Raw genomic sequence first — 20,969 nt, forward strand, 5'->3', positions numbered from 1 at the left:
TATGAATAAATTAGACTCTAACTTTTAAAGGTAGCATTTATAAAGGGTAGGAAAAAGTTGGGTTTTTTTTCAGGGAATCATTACTTCATTTCACATCAGCAGCACTTAATTTATCTTGCAGACAGGAGTGCTGAAATGCTACCACAACATATTTTTGTGAATTAAACAAAATCTGCAAAAAAACCCCAAGAACAGAAACCTATTGTGGGAGACTGTTTCTACCACAAATTTCTAAAGAGGTGTAAGGCTTGAAAAATAACAGATTTTTAAAATTTTCTTATATTTCTTGAAATAGCTATTTATGTTTAGCGTTAGCCCTATATGAATAAGGGGCTTAAACATAAAAATAATATGTGATCATAATACAAATATTAGAAAATTATCATGTGTTAGTTCTCAGTTAGACAATTTATCATGTCTTAATTAATTATTAGTCTTTCTGAATCATATATATATACACACACATAACAGGGCAATATTCTGCTGTACTCTGCAAACATGCGATACAAGGTCATCAGAAAAAATTCATCACTTCTAGAAAAGACAGCAGAAGTTTTTACTGAGGTGACAGTTATGGAGGAAATTTCAAATACAATTTTGAACTCATATATATATATATATATATATATATATATATATATATATGTATTTGAACTCGTAGAGTGCAATTTTATCTCCTGCCCAGCATTTCAACAAAGTGGTGAGTCTTCCCTAAATACTTGGTGATCCTCCCATTTAGAGGAGTTGCATATTTTCTCATTTTTAATCAAATCATAACAAAAGCTTCTTTTCCCTTTTGAGCTACAAAGCAGAACATAAAGGAAAAAAAATCTAGAGCTGTTAGATATTTGTACACTGCTGAATACTCTTAACCCAGTATTTTATATTTTTTAACTTTTTGTAAAAAGGCAATATTAAAACTGTGAAAAGTAATGCCAGTCATTAGGACTCCTCAACTAATAGATACTATTGGAAATGCTACAGTACTGAGTCTTATTTAATTAATAATTCTTTCCATTGTTCTGAAAATCCAAAGATCTCAGAGAGCTGACAGCATACTTTAAATTATGGTTCAATTACAGTTAAATTATGATTCAAAAATTGAAGTGGGTAACTTAATGGTAAATAAATCGTGAAGCTAAAACTGATTTGAAGTCTTAGTCTCCTTTCACAGTCCTCATGCTTCCAGTTCTGTCTGTTATTTCCAACTTGCCAAGTTGGTTTTGCACATAATTGTTCCTTGTTCTCTCTACCTGTCTTGCGTAATGACTCGCTATTGATCAGTGTGGTGTTGCTCTGGCTGCCCTGAGCTATGAGACAATACACTTCTGCACTGCTCCTCATGGCAGTCTGAGACCTAAGAGTCTACTTAGGAACTTAGCACTACCCTTTAGGAGTGCTCCAGTTGCTGCCTCCCTCCACTGCTACCCTGTACTCAGAATACCACATAAATCCTCAAGGCAGAGGGAAAGGAAAAACATTAATAGGAAATTTAACTTATTTCAACATGATGAGCATTTGTGAAAACAAAAGAGGAAATAATCATAGTAAGCATCCAAAATTTAAACACATCAACCCACAAAATAAAGTAGCTCCACAGAAGACAATATTCACATCCAAGGTAAAAATGTCATGCCAGAATCTGACCCATAAAAGTATTCTTGACACCTATGATAGAAGGAGAAACAAAAAGGAACAGTGAAATCTATACAGCATGTGAAACTAGCCTTCTTATCACACATTTCTGTTTAGTTTAAGCAGGACAAGAAAAACTGTCCTCCTAAAATACACATTTAATTTTGCAGTCATATATTAAATTAAGAGTTGCACTGGTGCTTATTTTTCCTCCCCCATGTAGAAGTTCATAAATACGTACGAACAAATGTCATTAGTTCTCAATTTTCCTCCTTGTCAGGAAACTAAATTCACTATTAAAGACCATAAATCAAGACATTTGCAACCTTCCTGATCAACAAACATGATAACTAATTAATCAAGTTCTATTTGTTGTATGTCTCACATGCACAATTAATCCAGCCACACGGCTTCTCAGCGTGTCCTCTGCTGGGCATCCCATCTCTGCAGAATGGGTGAGAATTGTTCCTTTACACTCTGAAATTCCCAGTGTATGAATAACACAGATTCTTTTATCCATTACCTCATCCAGATCCTGCTACTGCCATATAACAAAGATCTATCAAACAAAAGTCAATTCCAAATTTAGCTTTTGACTGTCAGATGAACGTTAACAAAAACAAAGCATTGCTTCGATGCTTAGGAAATTTTCTCAGGTTAGTCGGGGTTCTATAAAATTCTCAGAAATACTGATTATGATGAAGCCCAAAACTTTAATATTTTAATTTCATTTTTTCAGAACTCTAATATTTTCAATATTTTTCAGAACTCAAATTTGCAATTCTTTTGTTTAACTTGAAAAGGAACAAGGAAAAAAAAAGTGACCCACAGATATGGAAACTTCAAAAGAATTACAAAAATTTTTCTCCAAAGATGTTAAATACAAGCCATCCATTTTATTCTCACAGGTAAGCATTTTAATCTGTTTCGAAATTTGAACATCTCCTATAACTAATACCAATCCCAAAGACATCCATGTTTCTGGTAAAAGGGACAGAAAACAGTGACTCAAAGCAGAAGGCCTTCAAAAAGGTGACGGAATATTTTAAGCAAACAAGTTCACTGTAATTTCATGCCTGAAATCTGGCGGGTCTGAGATTACACTCTACAGACACTGCATAGTGACCCCTTGGGTCTTTCTAGACTTGCCCTTTGTCTTACTCCTGTAAGCTCTGTTCTGTATTTCCAATGCACTTTTGCTCCACACATGATATAATTCAGCGACTAACAGAAGAGAAACCAAACTTTACATGTCACCTTATAACCACAAATGCTTTCATGAAACATCTTACTATACAAAGCTAAGTCATGTTTTCCCTTCTGGGAGAGCTTCACACAATTAATTTGCAACTGGTTGCTGTCAAAAATCCTTCAGAGGGTGCATGAAACAAGTACCAGGTAGGACACGGATTTTAACATACCATTACATTGTACACAATTCCCTACAAATGTGTCAAAATCACCAAATACAACTTAGAGAAAAAATCCCATGATTTTCCATTTGCATCAGCTGAGAAGCCAGTCTGAAATTCAGATTATTTTCATATTAGTGTGGTTTGCTATAGTTTTCTCAGAAACTCAGTGTAACTGCATAAACTTCTATAATATGCTAATTACATTTGATGTTATTAATTATCACAGGAGATGCTACACCTACTCTCTAGAAAGCTACAGATCTCCAATAGTTTAGTGCTTATGTTCTCTTAACGAGACAATAGAGATACATCTTTCTCTCTGCACAGAATCTGCACAAAGAAGAAGAATAAAACAAGGAAATGGGAGGTGCAGAGCTCCCTTTTATACTGCACGACTACCTGTTAATTATAGGCTTCAGTGGAGTGATGAACACTTCAGGGTAAAACTCTGCTTGTTAAAGTCCCTTGTTTTGTGTTCTTGGTTTATGCCTTCAGACATATTTGAATAGACACTGGTAGCAAGTCTGCATCTATCTAATGTAAAATACATTTGTCTGTTGTGGTGACACAATCCAGGAAAACTGAAAGCCACTCCATGTGTAACACTTCTTTTTTTCTTTTAATTAATATATGCTGGAATGGGGAGAAGGGGTTTCTTGATATACGGGGAACTAATCTCAATTTCAAGATTCAGAAAAAATCTGTGAAGGTGGATTAATTATTATCTCCCATGAATCTTTGGATGCAACACTGTAGGCAATACAAACCAAAATCATTTACATTTTTCCTATCTTGCTCCCCGTTAGCAGCATATGTAGCTGTAATATATTAATGCAATACATAGTTTGAAACATACATTATCTTCCTATTTAGTATTTTTCAGAATGAAAAAGATTTTAAGAAAGGTGCATTGAATAGCTTTCTTTCAGCTTCTGGTGCCCACATACGTAATGCTCACATATTTATATAATCTTCCATGAAGTGCCAGTGGAGCTGCAGTAACGTGAAGACTGAATCCTCTTAGCCTCCAAAGGGTGCACAAGCAGTTAGAGCAAGGTGAACTTTTGGAGTTACAGGTGAAACAAGGCAAAGAAAGATAAGAAGAAGGAAATGCAGCCACAGATCACTGGAAAGTGGAAACTACAATATGAGAAATTTCAGTAAGTGAGTGGAATCCAGCTGAATAATGAAGGCTGAGGAGAAAGCATTTCTGTAGATTATGAACAGATTTTCTAAGTTTGCCTGCACTTCCTTGATAGTACTGACAATGGGGGAGATATGCAGGTGTTAAAAATACAGTAACTGGCAACAATTCAAGAGAGGGGAATACCATGAGAAATTAGGAACATTTCAAAAGAAGTTTATTCAAGGTAAATCAGAAGGTAAAGAAGGGCTGAAAAACTGGAACACTCTCCCACACAGAGAATTCTTTTCTGCACTTGGTATTCAAGAACTGAAACATTTTTTTGAATAAGACTATTTTCTTATTACAATTGTACATTCTCAGGTTGTTGGTTTTGTTTTGGTTTTGTTTTGTTTGTTTTGTGTTTTTTTTTTTTTTGTGTGTGTTTTTTTTGGGGGTGGGGTTGTATGTTTTGGTTTTGTTTTTTTTTTTTTTTTTGTAGCAGGGGATCGGGCAGGAGGGGAGGAGGATGGGAAGGATACTTATTACAGCTACCAGAAATGGGTCTTTCAATTTTCAAGAAATTTGAAGTTAACTTACTCAGTATCTACTGGGCCAGAAGGGAAACTTCTACATTCCCTCTGGGATGCCTGTGTGGCTTGATACTTGCATCACATTTCTACCTAGGGCTTTTTAAATCATGATTTGATACAAAGGGATGACAAAGAAAAACATTTCTACTTAATGTCTTTTTTGTGAAGGAATCAGAAACATGACTCTAACCATCTGATTTCCACTCAAGTACATTTGTATATGCTGCCTAATTAGGTCATATGCATTCCTTCTGCACCTGGAATGGGGAAACCCTGGATGTTTAGACAGACTGGGGAATGAGATGCTGGAAATCAGTGCTGCAGAAATGGACCTGGGGGTCCTGGTCGATGTCAAGTTGAACATGAGCCAGCAGTGCCCTGGCAGCCAGGAGGGTCAACCCTGTCCTGGGGGCATCAGGCACAGCATGGCCAGCCAGGCAAGATTGTCTCACTCTGCTCTGCACTGGGGCAGCCTCACCTCGAGCACTCGGGGCAGTTTTGGGTGCTGCAATGTAAGAAAAACATTGAGCTGATAGAGCGTGTCCAAAGGAATTGTGAAGGGCCTTATGAAGATGGTGAAGGGCCTTGAAGCTGTATGAGGAGCAGCTGAGGTCACTTGGTCTGTTCAGCCTGGAGGAGACTGAAGGGAGATGTCACTGCAGTTACAAATTCCTTGACGAGGAGGGGCCAACAGTGATCTCTTCTCTGTGGTGACCAGTGACAGGACGGAGGGGATGGCCTGAAATTGTGTCAAGGGAGGTGTAGGTCGCATATTAGGAAAAGATTCTTCACCCAGAGGGTGTTTGGGCACTGCAATCACTCCCCAGGGAATTGCTCACAGCGCCAAACCTGGCAGAGTTCAAGAAGTGTTTAGACAATCCTCTCAGGTACATGGTGTGACTCTTGGGATATTCCTGCGCAGGGCCAGCAGTTGGCCTTGGATGATTGTAGTGGGTCCCTTCCAACTCAGCATATTCTGTGATTCTCTGATTTTATTAACCACTGCGATAATTATCAATATCCCTATTAAAGTTAGAGAAATATACTTGAGGGAGGCACAGGTGTCACTTTAACAAAAATTATCATTTTGCAGTTGATTCACCAAGAGAAAAGTAATATATAATAGATGAAAATGGACAGCATAGTCCAAGATACAAGTTAATAGCTCTATAAGTAAGAAAGGGACCACAGCTAAAACAAATTACAGAATTTTCCCCTAAAAGTGTTTTTATCTTGAATAAATATATAGGAGGAAGTGAACTCTGGGTGTCACTGGTTTAGGGTTCATGCACAGAGGTTTCTCAGTGGGATCTGATTTTCTGACAGTACCTGGTATCTACACCCTAAAGTCAAAACTGGAAAGAAACAAATCAAACAAGAAAACATTACGATTTAATTCCTAAATAGTGCACTAAACTGGAGCTACTGAGTATCACTAGACACTTGTGAGACAGAAGGTTTTTTGGTTTGGGTTGGATTTTTTTCCCCTCCGTAAACTGTTGTCAATATTTAAAGAAATACTACCATATACTGCATGTTTCAGCTTTTACTTGCAAGCTGCATTAAAATTTTACATGCCCCTTATGATTAATGATTTAAATAAACTTTGAAGGAGTAAATTGTTGGTTTTCTTTAAGTATGAAGTCTATTCCTTGTTCTTGGAAAGAATCACACCACTAAGTTTTTATGCAATGTAGACACAAAATTGAGAAACTATTTCTTCCAAGTAAAATGTAACACAAGACTTGCTAGTGGTCTTTTAGACATGTAGAAGAAAGGTTTTCTAAGAAGGGAGTATGGACTGGAAATTCTGAATTCTTCACTCATATTCTCTGCCAGAGGCAAGCTTGGAATAATGCTTAGTAACACAACAAACCCTTGTGATATAGGTGTATGACAGGCAAAAGTGATTTTTGTTAACATTTATCTGAGCTATTTGTATTTGTGGACATACTGATCTCATTTATTGAATGCATGGTCTTTCTGTCAATGTGCCATAGTTTTTACCTGATGAATTACCTCAATTCATTATTGAGAAACTAATTAGGAGCACTGATGTGGCATTAAATATCAAATAATGCTATACTAAGCAGTTTCACCAATTTCATACATGAACAGCTACATTGTTTCCTTTATTTTTAGGCTGTCAACCTTTTTTTTTTTTTTTTTTTTTTTTTTTTTTTTTTAGTTGGTCTTTTTTTGGTTTTTTTGGGGGGGAGATTTATGGTTTTGGCAGCTTTTTTGTATTACTCCTATTGCTTGTTGGAGGGAAGGGAAAGAAAGTAAAAAAAAAAAAACAAAAACATTCCTGATTAATAAAAAAAATCCCTTACCTAGAAAGACAACAGCTATAAAAGATTATAAAAATTCCAGAAATGAAATAGTTAATTGAAAATATAGAGTTTATCAAATAATGTGGCTAATAATCAAATTAGTGTCTTCTTACACAGAGACTGTCCTATACTTTAAATCAGCTTGGTAGCTCTTCTCTGAAATATTTCTTTTGCTGTGAAAAGAGATAAGAATATGAAGACCATGGTTTGCATTTGAGGTATAGGTGCACTGTGGTTTTAAAGAGTTTCTGGTAGGGTTTTTTCCCTTCCCAATGATTTCTAATATTCAGTTTGTTCATTGGATTGTTTCCAAGCACTTATCTGATGGAGTTTTATCTTAGAGATCATAGAACCTCACAGTGCTTTTAATGAGTGGTAACTGTTAATGCAGTTAAACAACTCAACTCAGTTGCTGCTCATGTGCCTCATTCTATCCTTATCTGTACTGAATTTCAGTCATTCTTGGAAGATCTTTCTGCTAGACTTCATTATGGTCAGTCTTTCTCTTTTTCTTGTCATCTTCATATAGTCAATAAAATTTGTCACCTAGCTATTTGTCACCTACCTGCTTCCTACAAATAGTTTAAAATGCTAAGTGGTATTGCTTTTCCCCACATTAAAGTTTTTGGATTTTTTTCTGGAGATTTTTTTTTGGTTTGTTTACTGTGTTGCTATAACTGCACACTTTGGTACTCAGGTACCAAAGTAGTTTTGTATATCTATACACCAAAGTTATTTGGTTAGGTATTTCTTTCTGGATTACTGCAGCAGGTATGTGTGATAATTACTGTTCACTTGTTGATTTTCTTCAGAGTCTCTCCCACAATGCCTCCACTTGAGACCTCACCTTTGATGCATTCCTCATAAAATAACTGTTCAAGGTCTCCTAAAGAGACTAAAAAGCATTCATTTAGCTTTCCTGCAACAGTCTTGTTTTGTTTTCTTTAGATGTTTTATGTCCCAGAAGTGTCTTCTGTTACAGTAGCCTCTGGTAGGCTTCCAGATCCTCATGTTTCTAAGGAAGAATTTTTTTAATGCCATTTTTGCCTCAAACTCACTTTAAAGGGTTATTTTACTTTACAATTAACATGTAACATTTCTCAATCCTTTCTATTTCTCTCATTTGGAAACAGATTTTTCTTACAGGCTGAGCCTTTATTTGCCCCCGCTACTGTATGATTCGGTCATTCCAACCTCCTTCACCCTTCATGTCTTTCTGCTGGGTATTTTGCATTAGCTTCATGCATTACTTAAGTTTTGATTTAGTCCCTCATTTTTAGATTGATGACTAGATAACTTATGAGGCAGACATTTTTTGTGCTTAGAGCCTTTTGATATTAGGGTTCAAGCTCAATGTAAAATTCAACCTGTGTTCCAGGGAGTAAGTGAAGTCTCCCATCATTGCTGCAATTTTCCTGTCTTGGAATCTATCTGAACACTCAACACATAATCAACAACTTTGTTATTTCAGTCAGTGGGATAATGATGATGTTCTCACTGTTTTAATATTACATCTGAAACATCCATACAGATGTTAGATGCTGCTTGATTATGTTGCCATGATTTCACTCAAAGTATTCAGAGAGAAAGTATTCATATATTTAGAGTGTGCAAACATTGCTTCTGCAATATTTCCAAATTCAGAATTAAACTTCTTTAAGCCACTATTGAGTTTTACAATTAAGATTTATAATTAATACTAAGTAGTAATATATACATATATATATATATGGTAATAAACACCTATTAAAAAGCTTACTAAATAAAAAGGCAAAAATCGACCATGCATTTCAAACTGGTTTTTTACTATGGACATTTATATTTAATGGACATTTATATTAGCTATAAATATTTCTATCTACTTTGCAAACATATACAGGAACCAGTTCCTGAACAGGCTTTCTTAATGTAAAGGAGGGTATTTGTTTGTTGGATAGCACCTCTTTTATCAGTATCACAAGAATGCTTCAAGTGGGACTTTTGAATATTATGAAAAAATCTCTTCAGTAGAACTGTAATTATTAGTATGTCTTTCATATGAAACTTTGAAAAGCTCTCTTTTTTATACTGACAGCTTAAGTATACATTATTATAATTCACAAGAAGACAATAAAAGCCCCACATTTTGGCAACAGTTAAGGTTACACATATCTGACAACAAAGACAAGGACATGCAATGATTTCAAGCCACACAAATTTGTACACTAAGCCTGACTTAAATCCATAGTGTTAGTTTATGAATACAAACTATTAACTCTGATGATTGGAATTTTTTTTTGTTTGTAATCTGATGAAAAATTTAAAAATATTAGAAGAGCTAAAATGAAGACCTGATACAAATGTTTAAATATAGGACAGCTACACCAATATTCTTCAGTAACAGACTTAGGAAAAGCTCTTCTGGTGAGTTTTTTCCCCAAGGCCTTTAATAGCAACTCGTTGCAGAGAGACACTTCTGTAACTGTTCTATGTCCTGTCTTGAATAGCTCCATACAGGCAACCTGTCTTAGCAAACGACAGTAAAATTCTGGAGAGAACAGACTTCTTAGCAAATGGACCCAAGATCACAGAAATACAAAGATGACTTAAAATTATTCTGCTCTAATCTCAGATGTAAAGATTGATCACTGCTCAGGTTCTTGACTGTAAACCATTGTTTACAGATTGTGCATAATCTGAATGCAGACCTCACCTCTGCACTTTATTTCCAAACAAAGATGCTTGTGCTCTTCTTATTGTTATTTAAAATATGTTTAAATTGCAGATTATAAACTTGAGGGAATAATTATTTAAATGAGAACTAACTGCTTGCCAAGAACCAACCAGAGCTAATCCAGCTAGACAGAAAAAAAAAAAATTAAAAAACCCATCCTGAAATAGTGCTTTCATGATTTTATGGGCTGGAGTTTTCCACTACAATAAGTAGGAGAAAAACCTAGTGCATTTTAGAAATTAAACATTTACAGGGACACTTGATCTCAATATTCATCACTGTGATTTTAGTTTCAGAGATTGTGTGTTATATGATTAGAAATGACAGAGAACTTTTAGATTGAAACCTTAGTTCTCCTGCTTTTCTTCTTATTGTCTCATACATTTTTATTGCCATTTAAAAATGTGCATGTGTTCTAGAAAAAAAAGAAATTACAATTTGGGCATTAGACACAAATTTTCTATGAGATTTGAAGGATAACATCTAGCCAGTCTAACTTCTAAGGCAGAGAAGCAATTACTGAGAAGGCACCACATTCAAAATCAACAAATCTGAGTAATTATGTTTACAGATGTACAGAATATGGTATACAAATCACCCTTGGCTATCTCCACTGAGTCTAGAAACATTGCAGTCTCATATTCACCTTCTTCTCAGACATTTTGAGATTAATTAATAAACTACTAGACCTGAAATTCCTATTCTGTTACAGCATCTTCACCTTAGAAAAGGGGGCCAGAAAAGCATGTTCTGCATGGTTTCATTTGTGACATAGGTCTAGATGAAAAGAGACCTAATTTTGATGTTCAATTTACTTCACCTTTTTAAACTTTTGTAGCTTGTTATACAGAAAACAAAATTATTTAGACTACAGTTTGAATCATTCAACAGAAGAGTTCCTGTCAGTGTTTAAACAAGCCACATCCAGACAATATGTAATTTTACAAATATATTCTGAATGAGTTCATAAACTATATTGAAGAGCAAACTGATGTAGCAAAATCTTTTAAAAGACAACAAGGCATGTGGGTGTTGAAAGTTACACACACAATGAACAAGAAGGAGCACCTCTCTTAAAATAATGTCAAGAAGATACTTGAGAACTAACTGACGTGCTAATTCACACTGGAGTTTATCAGCATATTTTCAGCTTCATTATCTATTGATTTATAATTAGATGGTAAATATCCTTTAAAAACAAAGTTACTAAGATCCTGATTAGTATAAAAATATGCAGAATTATCTTTGTTTCCTTATTGCTACATCTGATGGATGTAATTGGTGTAACACCTCTTTTTAATGTTTTTATTTATTTGTTTATTTTTTCTGGTTTTGGTTGTTTTTTTTTTTTTTAACTTTTTTTCTTTTTTAAACATATACCAATTATATGGCCATTTTACATAGAGTTCATATAAAGACTGTCAGAGGTTAAGAGGCTGTGCATTCAGAGTATGGCATGAGCTAAAGACGCAGTTACACGGCAGGCATGTTGTACCATATCAACTTCATGGTGAGTCAGTCTTGGCTGGCTCCTAATCACCAACCCAGTGCTCTCTCAGTCTTCCTCCTTGAGATCATAGAGGGAGAAAATGAGATGAAGCAAAGTTCATAGGTCGGGAGAAAACGGAAAGGTCACTGACTAGTACCTATAACACATTTAACATGAGGAAATTGAATTAAATTTCCTGGCAATTAAAATAGAGTTGGATGTTGAGGGGGAAAAAAAAATACAAAAATTAGAAACAACTCCCCACACCCAAGTTTTTCCCAAGGTCACGTTCAGTCCTGACTGGTCTCTCTCTTATCCCCTGGGGGCACAGGCAGAGGGGGAATGGGGGTCTGCGGACAGCCCACAGCAGCTCCCCTCTGCCTCCTCCCTCCTCACATTATCCCTGTTCCAAAGTGAGCCCACTGCAGGAGCCGCAGGGAAAGCGCAGCCGGGCCGGGCTCTCTGCCAGGCCGCAGGGCCATCCCTGCCGGGTCTCTCCTGCCCCGTCCCAGCTCCCGCTGTCCCCTCGGGGCTCGCAGGGCTGTTTCTCGCCTCCCCTGGCTCAGCCCTGGCTGCCGGGCAGCGTTTTGCCCTCCCTTGCCCGGGCTTTCCCCGGGGCTGAGGGGCTCAGCCGTGCCCCGCGCTGGGGCCGCTGCAGCCGCCGGCACCGCCTGGGGCCGGCCCGGGCAGCGCCGGCACAGCCCCGGCGGCAGCGCTCCGAAACCAATTCGTGACCAAAGTAAGAAAAAAAAGAAAGGCGGGAACAAGGCTAGGTAGGAACAAGGCTGGATTTTCTCTCAAAAAAAATTGCTGCTAAACCATTTAAGTGAGGAATAGCAGTTCCACACAAAAGATGTTGGTTTCATCAGCCGTCGTTCAGTGTAAAGAAGAGGTAAAAGTCATGGAACTTGGCTGCTGGTGTGGCAAATCCATTAAAGAATAAGAAGTAAAACATATATTAGAAAAAAAGGGAAAAAAAAAAAGGAAGAAAAAAAAAAATCAAGTTCTTCAGTCCATAATAACTTCAGGGAAGATTAGATCACCTTGACAAAATTATTTTGAACCATTAATTTAAATAACAGTCTTCACATAGAGAGCTGATGTTTTGCAATATAGAACTGACAGACTCTATAAAGCTTCCTTACAAAAACAGTTATTACTTTGACATATTAGTTTTAATGTAGCTGTTTTGACATAAAAGAGCCAGTTTCTTTTTGGTGCAATTTCATGTCGACTTAAAACAAGGTAAACACTTTATCCTATGTCTTTGGACTAGGACTGAACTTCAATATGTTCATGCTTTTCTGTTTCTTTGGTTGTCAAGTCAAAATGCCCCTGTCAGTGCCATGCTTCAGGAAACCTCAGATATAGGTGGACACACTGGAATAAAGTCAGACTGATCTGGCTGATGAAAGGTCTCCTCTTGAATCTGATTTTCCCCCAAATGGCCTTTGAATATTTAGAAATTCCACCTAAAGAAAAAAAAAAAAAAAAAAAAAAAAAAAAAAACCAAAAAACCTAAACCCAAAAATGTAAAGGTCCACAGGATTTTACAACTTGTAGAATTCAAGTAGTATGCCTTTAACTTTTAAATGTGAAGCCATTAACATTTCCTAAATGAAAGTAGGAGGCAGCAAAGTTGTCTATGCCAAGAGAATTCAGGACAAAACAAGTACATATGCATGCCTTTTTATTTGGGAAGTTTGGGTTTGGAAAGAATATTGAGTTAGCTTTTTGTAAAAAATTCAGTAGAAAAGGAGACAGCTAATGTGATATAGGGCAATATAATGCTGTGCTATGCTGACATAAGGTTTACTGTTCATGTTGTTCTTGCTACTACATTTTCCCTAGGTATAGAGGAAAATTGTTTTATATAAATACATTATTTGTGAAACTAGAAATCTAAAAGATAGAAAGTGAGATGCTTGTTGTTTGAGAAGTTGTTTTTGTTGCTGATGACACTTGTCTATCTTCATGCAGAGAAATGGCTAACAAATCATGTGCAAAATATTTAGACTATGTCATCTAAAATTTCTTTACAATTTCGTATGAAATAAAACTCCTTTTTATCAAAATACATTTTGTAACTACTTGTTTGTGCTAAAAATGCTGGAACATCTGATATATTTTATTTTATGTAAACCTCTAAAATCAAATAAAAATTTTAATTGTTAAACTCCAATTTTGTTCTTTTCCTTGGCACTTATTCTAAAACATATATGATGTCCCCTTACTGTCATTAAATCAGAGATGGGAAATTCTCTTGATCTGGTCAGGGAAGATTAGATTCACTGTCTTGTATTAGAACTAACTTATTGCAATAACATGTCACATATTACTTTGAAAAAATAATTTTGAATGACAAGTCTGTTATGCTGTATTTATGTTTTCAAGAATGAAATGATGAATTAAAAGAATTGCTATCTTGTAAATCCAATATAACACCTGGGATTCTTTTCCTAATCTAACTTTCAATACAAACATTTCAAGACACATTAAAAATTGATACTTTTTTCTCCTGTTTCCTATATTCACACTCATTTCCAATGGTTCCATACATCCTTATCTCCTACATCAACATGAATCTGAAACTGTTTTTGCATTATAGGTAAACGTGTCAGAACTAAGTGAAGTGCCATCCCCCAAACTAGGGAAGAAAAAAGCAGTTGGAAACCAATGCAGATCTGAATTCCTGAACAATCATCCTTATTTACTTTTCAGAAGTCATCTGAAGTGGATTAAGAGATCTAGGTTTGGTATTTCAGAGATCCAAAGGGTTCACTTATAAATTTTCAGTCTTGTGCATCACATTCCTCTGTTATTCAGTCTTAATAGCATGACTTACTGAGCCCCAAATCCATGGTGACCTTCATTTTATCACTGCTTATTTACTTCCCTCTCCAAAGAAAAATCACAGCAAATATGTAGTTATGACTTGCTTCCAGTACAACTGTTTTTTAGAAATGTCCTTTTAAGAAGGAGCAGACTCTCTGGAGACAGAGGTGTGAACGTTCATAATAAAGGATGTAATGGACTGAAGCACGTAGTCTTCTTCACTTATTTCCTAAAATTCTTTATTTGCTATCTTTCCAAATGTTGAGACATGAGTTATCTAACCTGGAGATATGCAGAAAATGCAAGAGAAATGTAAACAATGTCAGCTATGACAACTGAGAAATGTAAAAGCTTGCAGTACTGCAGCCCAAGTTTTTCTAGATGTCTGCAGGAAAATCTTCATTCCTCTGAGCTGGTGCAGTAGGTAGCTGACTCATCATCAGATCCTAGTGCATTCACTGACCTTGCCCCTTTCTGCACTCAATGGCTATTATTTCTTTCAAAATTTATATCAGCAACACACAAAAGACAAGAAGTCTCATATAACTGAAAGCTCAGTCTGTGCATTCAAGTTACTTATCTGAGACAATGATATTTTATTTTCCTTACTCAAATTTCCACAGATTCTGCATTGCAAACACACCCACACAGACACAGGCACACATACTTGCACCTGCAGGTGAATAGACTCCCTGAACTCAGATACCACTGATCATTTAGAAGTTTTCCAGAAACCATCCACAAATAATAATTTTGGAGAAAGAAGTCATTGTGATTTTAAACACTTTAAAGATATCTTTTGAAATACAAAACTGTTTTTTTGGGTTCTTTCATCAGCGAAACATACTTTGAAACACTGAAGACTTATCCCACACGCAACAGCAGGGAACCCAATAATCTGAGAACTGCAGACAATGTCTACAAAAGGATCATTTCCCATTTCTACAATAAGCTAATCTTTCCAGGACCTGTGTCTCTCCATGTTCCTAGAAAACCTTGTGAGTATGGTTAATAGGGATTAATTCTATACAGAATTCTCCAAATGACACTTTCTTAGAGAAAAGGAAAAATAACTAGGGAATGGAAGGATGCTTGATATTAAAATATAATGATATTTTGTTGTCCTAACACTGTTGTTATGATGATGGCAGTAAATTAATCCATCCTCTTGACAGTCATTTCACAGTAAGAATGAGAAAGCTTACAATTTTCTTTGCAGGCCACTCTATTCTTGTCCTCACTGTGCATTTCCATGACAATGACTGTGAGCATTATAACACCATTGTACATAATGACTCTGCTTTCTGTGATGTCACTCCCAAATTGTGTGTGAAATATGTGAAAGGACAGATCTGAAATGGCAGAACTCTCACCAGTGAAGCAGAGTAGTCTACAGAATTAATAATTGACAGAATTGACAGGATGCTGCCACCCAACAGAAGCCTGGAATTGAAGGGCACTGACTTCCTTTATCACTGAGGGGCTTTGTGTGAAAATTACTTGTCAAATTAAAGGCATGTAAAATGAGACCTTGATGAGGTGTGTACAATTTAATGCAACATTAGTAAAAAATCTATTTTTCTAAAATGTCTGATTTTTGTGTTAAATGACCACTACTGAAATTTTGCTAATTACTGATATTATGGCAGTCTCAGTTCAGGCTTTCCCCTGGCTTTTTTTTTTTTTTAATTAGAAATCTATGCCTGAGCTAATATAATTGATCTTTTCTTCAAATCAGGTCATCACAATAATCAAACCAAATGAAAAATAGAGTACAGTTGCTTTCAAGTTCCACAAAGCTTTTGCAAAGACAAGCTTACTAATGTTGTGAAGTACTCATAGTAGAAAATCATGATCACCAGATGGAATTATTTGAGGAAAATGGGAGAAAAACTAGTAAGTACAGAGGGAGAAATGTCCTCAAACAAGGCATGCAGTCACATTTTGACCACAAAGGATTGAAAGAAATTCTATTCATTGATCTCTGTAAATGTGACATTAATAGAGTGGTCAGAGGATGAAAGCAAATATATAATAGGATCATAAGAACATAAAATTGAAAGGGACCATGCTTTAGCTCACTGAATCTAGGCTTCTGTTCTGGCATGCAATCATGTCTATAAATGCTTTCATAAAGACAAATATGCTGTACTTTGAAACATCTTGAGATTTTATATTTTCTCTTCCTGTTAGTAGCCTCTTTCAGCATCTGACTTATTCTTGTTTTCACTCTAAATTTACTAAATGTTAATTCTAAATTAACTCACAGTCACAAAACCTTATTTTTTCAAGTAAAATTGCAATCAACCTAAATAGCTTTTATTTTTCATTGTGCTTTATTCAGAGGTGTATTTATAAACTATTATATGCCCTCTTCTATTATTTGTGGAAATAATTAAACAAACATATTTTATTGTCCAGTACTATCCCAGCCATATTGTTCAATTTTTTATGTACAGCTTCACATGTAAATCCATTTTTCTTGGCTAAAAGTAACCAGAATAGGAAATAGGTCAACATTATTTTCCACAATGGCTTCAGTGCCCTTTATCCCTGTTCTTTATATATCAGTTTTTGCAGCTTACTATCACATTCACCTTCTTTAAGGCATGACACTAGATCTGGTAACCAGCTCTTTCTCTTCCACTCTCAATTATAATAAATCACTAGTGTATAACAGAAATTCATTACATTGTTCTGTATTCCCAAGGTTTACTCCCTATTTCTATATCCAAACCATATTCATAATATCTAGTTCTTTCCATACAATGTTTTGATTCTCCTGCATAGCTTTGCATTAACAAAATTTTTGCAAATTTTTTTCTATTCCAGAATCATTTATGAAACTGTTAATCCGTGTAAAGCAGTCTGAAGGCATATCTCCTCATCCCCTTATCCCTTTTAAAAGCTTCTCTTTCAATGCAAATCATTACCTCCATTTGGAAAGGTCCTTTCTCAGTTTACATTTCCCTCACATATACCAATAATTTTTGGCATTCTGAAATACTTAGTAGTTTACTAAGTTTGGCATAACAGAGTATTTTTTCAGCCTTTGTGTTAACAGTCTCTTAAATAAATTTGTTCCACTTCCTGTTTTTACTTCAGAAGATACTGTTCAAATTTGGAAGCATTCACTACCAGACATCTGTGATTTCAGAGGCTACTGGTTCCCTTGCATCACTTTCTACAATACGATTTTCAGAATTTCTAATTTCAAGGGAAACTAAAATGAAATAATTCTTTTTTCCATGCCTTTTTCCCCATTGCCCTCATATTCTATGTATTTCTTTGATTTCATTAAGAAAATTAAGACTCATATAGATTATCTAATAGAAAAATTCTATCATAATGCAGCAAGACAGTCTTCAAGGAGAGCAAAACTTCCTCTGTCATATATCATGGGTTAAAGTTATATAGAGAGTTGTGTGTTATTTAATGCAAGTTAACACCTAAGCTCTACAGACAACATTACACATGATGAATCAGACTTCAGCTGGCCAGGCTTCAGTTCAATTACACTAGTCTGAACATTATGTCTGAAGCTCACTCTATATATCAGAACATAAATGCAGGACTTGTTCTCACAGACTTCTCATATGAAAAAGGCCACAAAGGATTTTCTTTTGGAGGAGACCTTTTCCACCCTACACTCAGAGTGGAATGAAAGCTATGGAGCTTAGACTGCATTTGTAATATTCCCTGAAGCAGAACTGAATATAATTCTGAAATAGTCTGGAAAAGCCATTAGCAGTGACCCCATGCATTTAGGATTCTGGAAATTGATGTAACAGGATCAACTGCACACACTGTGTTTAGCTGAGCTCAGAAAAAACCCTATTTTATCATATTTTAGTATCTTGATCCTATATACTTTTCTTTATCCTTTTGATAATAAACACAGTATTCACAGGGAACTGACAAGTTCACTGTAAATATATGTAGCAATCTAAGAGGTGTCTTCCCTTAAAAGAGGAGGTGCCATCTAAGGAGATAAATGAACTGCATCTTATCCGTGCCACATTTCAGGGAACAGAAAAAACAAACCAAACTAAAAGAGATCAACAGCCTTACCTTTCCTACATACTGAGGATCTGGTCCCATGTGTTCTTCTAAAACAAAGAACTGATTCCACACCCATCCACGCTTTGGACGATGATGCACTTCTGTTTCGCCTTCTATGTGCTTGGTTTGGTTTCTGGTCACCTTGATGGAGCCATGGTGAGCAGCTCCATAACACCTCTGTACAAAACAGAGACAAACTAGGACTGGGCAGATACAAGATGTACTTGTAATTCTCATTGTAGGATAAGATTCCTGTTCAAGGTTTTCTTTGTCTTGTCTTTTTCAGCTGTAATCCTTCAATAAGTTCCCGAGAGAGAAGGTGAAGTCTGCTTCAGAAATACAGTCCAAATTGGGTTTTTCTGCTTGTTCATGGTTTAGCTGCCCATTTGGGAAAGCTTAAATTATATTCACATTATGAAAAGCTGACTGGAAAAATTGGTATTTCTTCTGAGGTCTTCACAATAGAGTTCCACAGCCGACCATTTCTATCTAATATGAAAAGGAAAGAAAGACACTTACTCATCACTAAAAGTAGCAATTTTCAGGTTTCTGACCTTAGATTACACTCAAAGTTGTACTAAGCACTCAGTCAAAGACTGTCTTTGGAACTAAAATTTCATTTCAATCCTTCCTGTAAAAGCATTTCCTCATTGTTTATGTTAAATACAGTAAGACAGCATGGCTCCCACAAGCTGTGAAAACACTCACAATTAAAACCTGGATGATTCAGAATAGTTCCTTTGGCTTTCACCTACGAATCATTGACCTGGTCTGGCAGTAGAACAAAATCAGTTCTACAGTGTCATTAAATAGCAATCGCTAAATCATGTCACATGAGTTTTTGATGTTCTGTACATCACACAGATATCCAGCTTGATGAAAAATATCTAGTCTATAAAGGGTTTTGAAAGAATGCCACCAAAATGGGCTTTGAAAATTCTGAGTCAATACTAGAGCATACTGACAGGAAGCTTCAGTCAAAATGTGCATTTTTACACCTTGTGCTCAATATAAATTCAAACCAGTATCATTTAGGATATCATAAAATTATGTTATAATGATAGGAAGTTCATGTTGTTTTGATATCAGTATTTTCAGTATATTGACAATAATTTCTCAACCTCAAAAAGGGAAATGTAACCTCTTTTATTACAATAGTAAAATGTGAATATATGTGGAAGTTGATGTAGTGCTTAAAGCCAAGTACCTTGAAAGGAAAATATTTCTTCAACCTTAGGAAAACAGTTACATTAAAGTAACCATTTGTTCAGTTATCTGATGATGTCAAAGATTATCTCCATATCAGTCAGTACATCAGGAGTCTGAAAACATGCAACTGAAACTACAAAAATTGGACTCTTCCAATAGTGGTCTTCTTTGAGTATCATAAAGGTATATAAACAGAAACATAAGCTACATAAACAAAAACAAAATTAAACTAATTTTGTTTCTAGGTTTCATAGGAACCCAACAGAATAAATTCAAAATCCCTAAAGAAGAATCAAAAAACAATTTAGAAATCAGACAGAAAAAATACTGCAGTGGAAGAAAATTTATTAGGTGTCTTTTGGCTGCAATTTTTTTGAACATATGTTTCTTTCAAGTCCATAATAATAATGGAATCCCAAACCTCCTGGCTGAAAACAATTCCTCATCAGAACAATGGAAGAATACTTCAAGACTACTGTGCGTTAGATATAGACAGAAAGAACATATTTTCCATTGCTAGTACTCAGTTCAGAACAGTGGGTTTTGCTGAAGAGAAGAAAGAACCTCAGTCTCTTGTGGTTGTACAGGAGCTCAAAAAGAAACTCTTTATGGCATTTTGAACTGAAGAAGTAAATTTTTAGACATCTAGCATTATCCCACTTCTTGTTTCCAAAGCACTGTAGTCTCCCCTCAATCCCTATGAAGTCCAAGACAGCATTCTCTTAAAATTCTGGCATTCCATCTCTCAAAAGATTTATACAACATGATGAATTATTCTTTCTTATAAGTTCAAATGTGATTCAATAGGATTTTTGTTTACGGTTAAATGTTGTATGATGTCTAAGTTAGATCAGGGATGAAATCCAGACTCTCTGGGTGTCACATTTGTTTCTGGGTATATTATGCTTCTTGCTTAGTTTCCTTGCCTTTCTGCATTCTTTGCTGATTCATGTTACAGTTTCCTTGTATAGATTTCTATATATGCAGATGATCTATTTAAATAGATTAGTCATCATTATGCTTTAGATGTACATTAAAATTAAGAAGTGTCTCACAAAATATTAACACTTTAGTTTTATCTGTTCAAAGATAAATTATTCTTCCCTTTCTTTCCATCCAGAGAAGTGCCTGGGAGCCATTCATAAGACCACAGGCAGCAGGTAATAACTTACAAATGATATGTAAAGTGCATTGAGATTTCTCAAAATAGCACATTTAAAATAAATTTTAGATTATTACTACTGAAACTTACTTTAAAAAATCTGTGGGGATAGTTGTGATGGAAAATTTTTGCCTCATAAAAATGCACATATGAGTACAGAAGCTACCAACAAATCAAGATTTACTAAACAGAACTTTGTTTCTCTTCCCTCTCAGAAGTCAGAAGTCATCCATAGGAAAAAAAAAAAAAAAACAACAAACAAACAAACCAAAACAACCAAGATGGAGCCTGCAAACTGTTATGCCACAGTCACATATGAGCCAGAACAAATATTAAGGATATATTGTATTAATATATATATATGTGTATATACGTGTATAATATATACAATGAATAAGAT

At 35.5% G+C, this 20,969-nt stretch overlaps 1 protein-coding gene across 3 annotated transcripts in view; it reads right to left on the reverse strand.

Annotated features, from left to right (window-relative positions):
- Positions 1-18,435, reverse strand: part of CDH18 (cadherin 18) — a 160,001-nt gene extending 141,566 nt beyond the window's left edge. For 2 of the 3 annotated variants that reach the window (XM_041411709.1, XM_041411708.1), the window contains exon 1: positions 18,208-18,435. In XM_041411709.1, the coding sequence (XP_041267643.1) occupies positions 18,208-18,435 (228 nt within the window). The remainder of the gene's footprint in view (positions 1-18,207) is intronic. The other variant, XM_041411710.1, reaches the window with a different exon arrangement.
- Positions 18,436-20,969: the final 2,534 nt, after the last annotated feature.

The sequence above is a fragment of the Onychostruthus taczanowskii genome, unplaced genomic scaffold (genome assembly GCF_017590055.1).
Source record: "Onychostruthus taczanowskii isolate IOZ18803 unplaced genomic scaffold, ASM1759005v1 scaffold37, whole genome shotgun sequence".
In the NCBI taxonomy this organism is placed as follows: Eukaryota; Metazoa; Chordata; class Aves; order Passeriformes; family Passeridae; genus Onychostruthus; species Onychostruthus taczanowskii.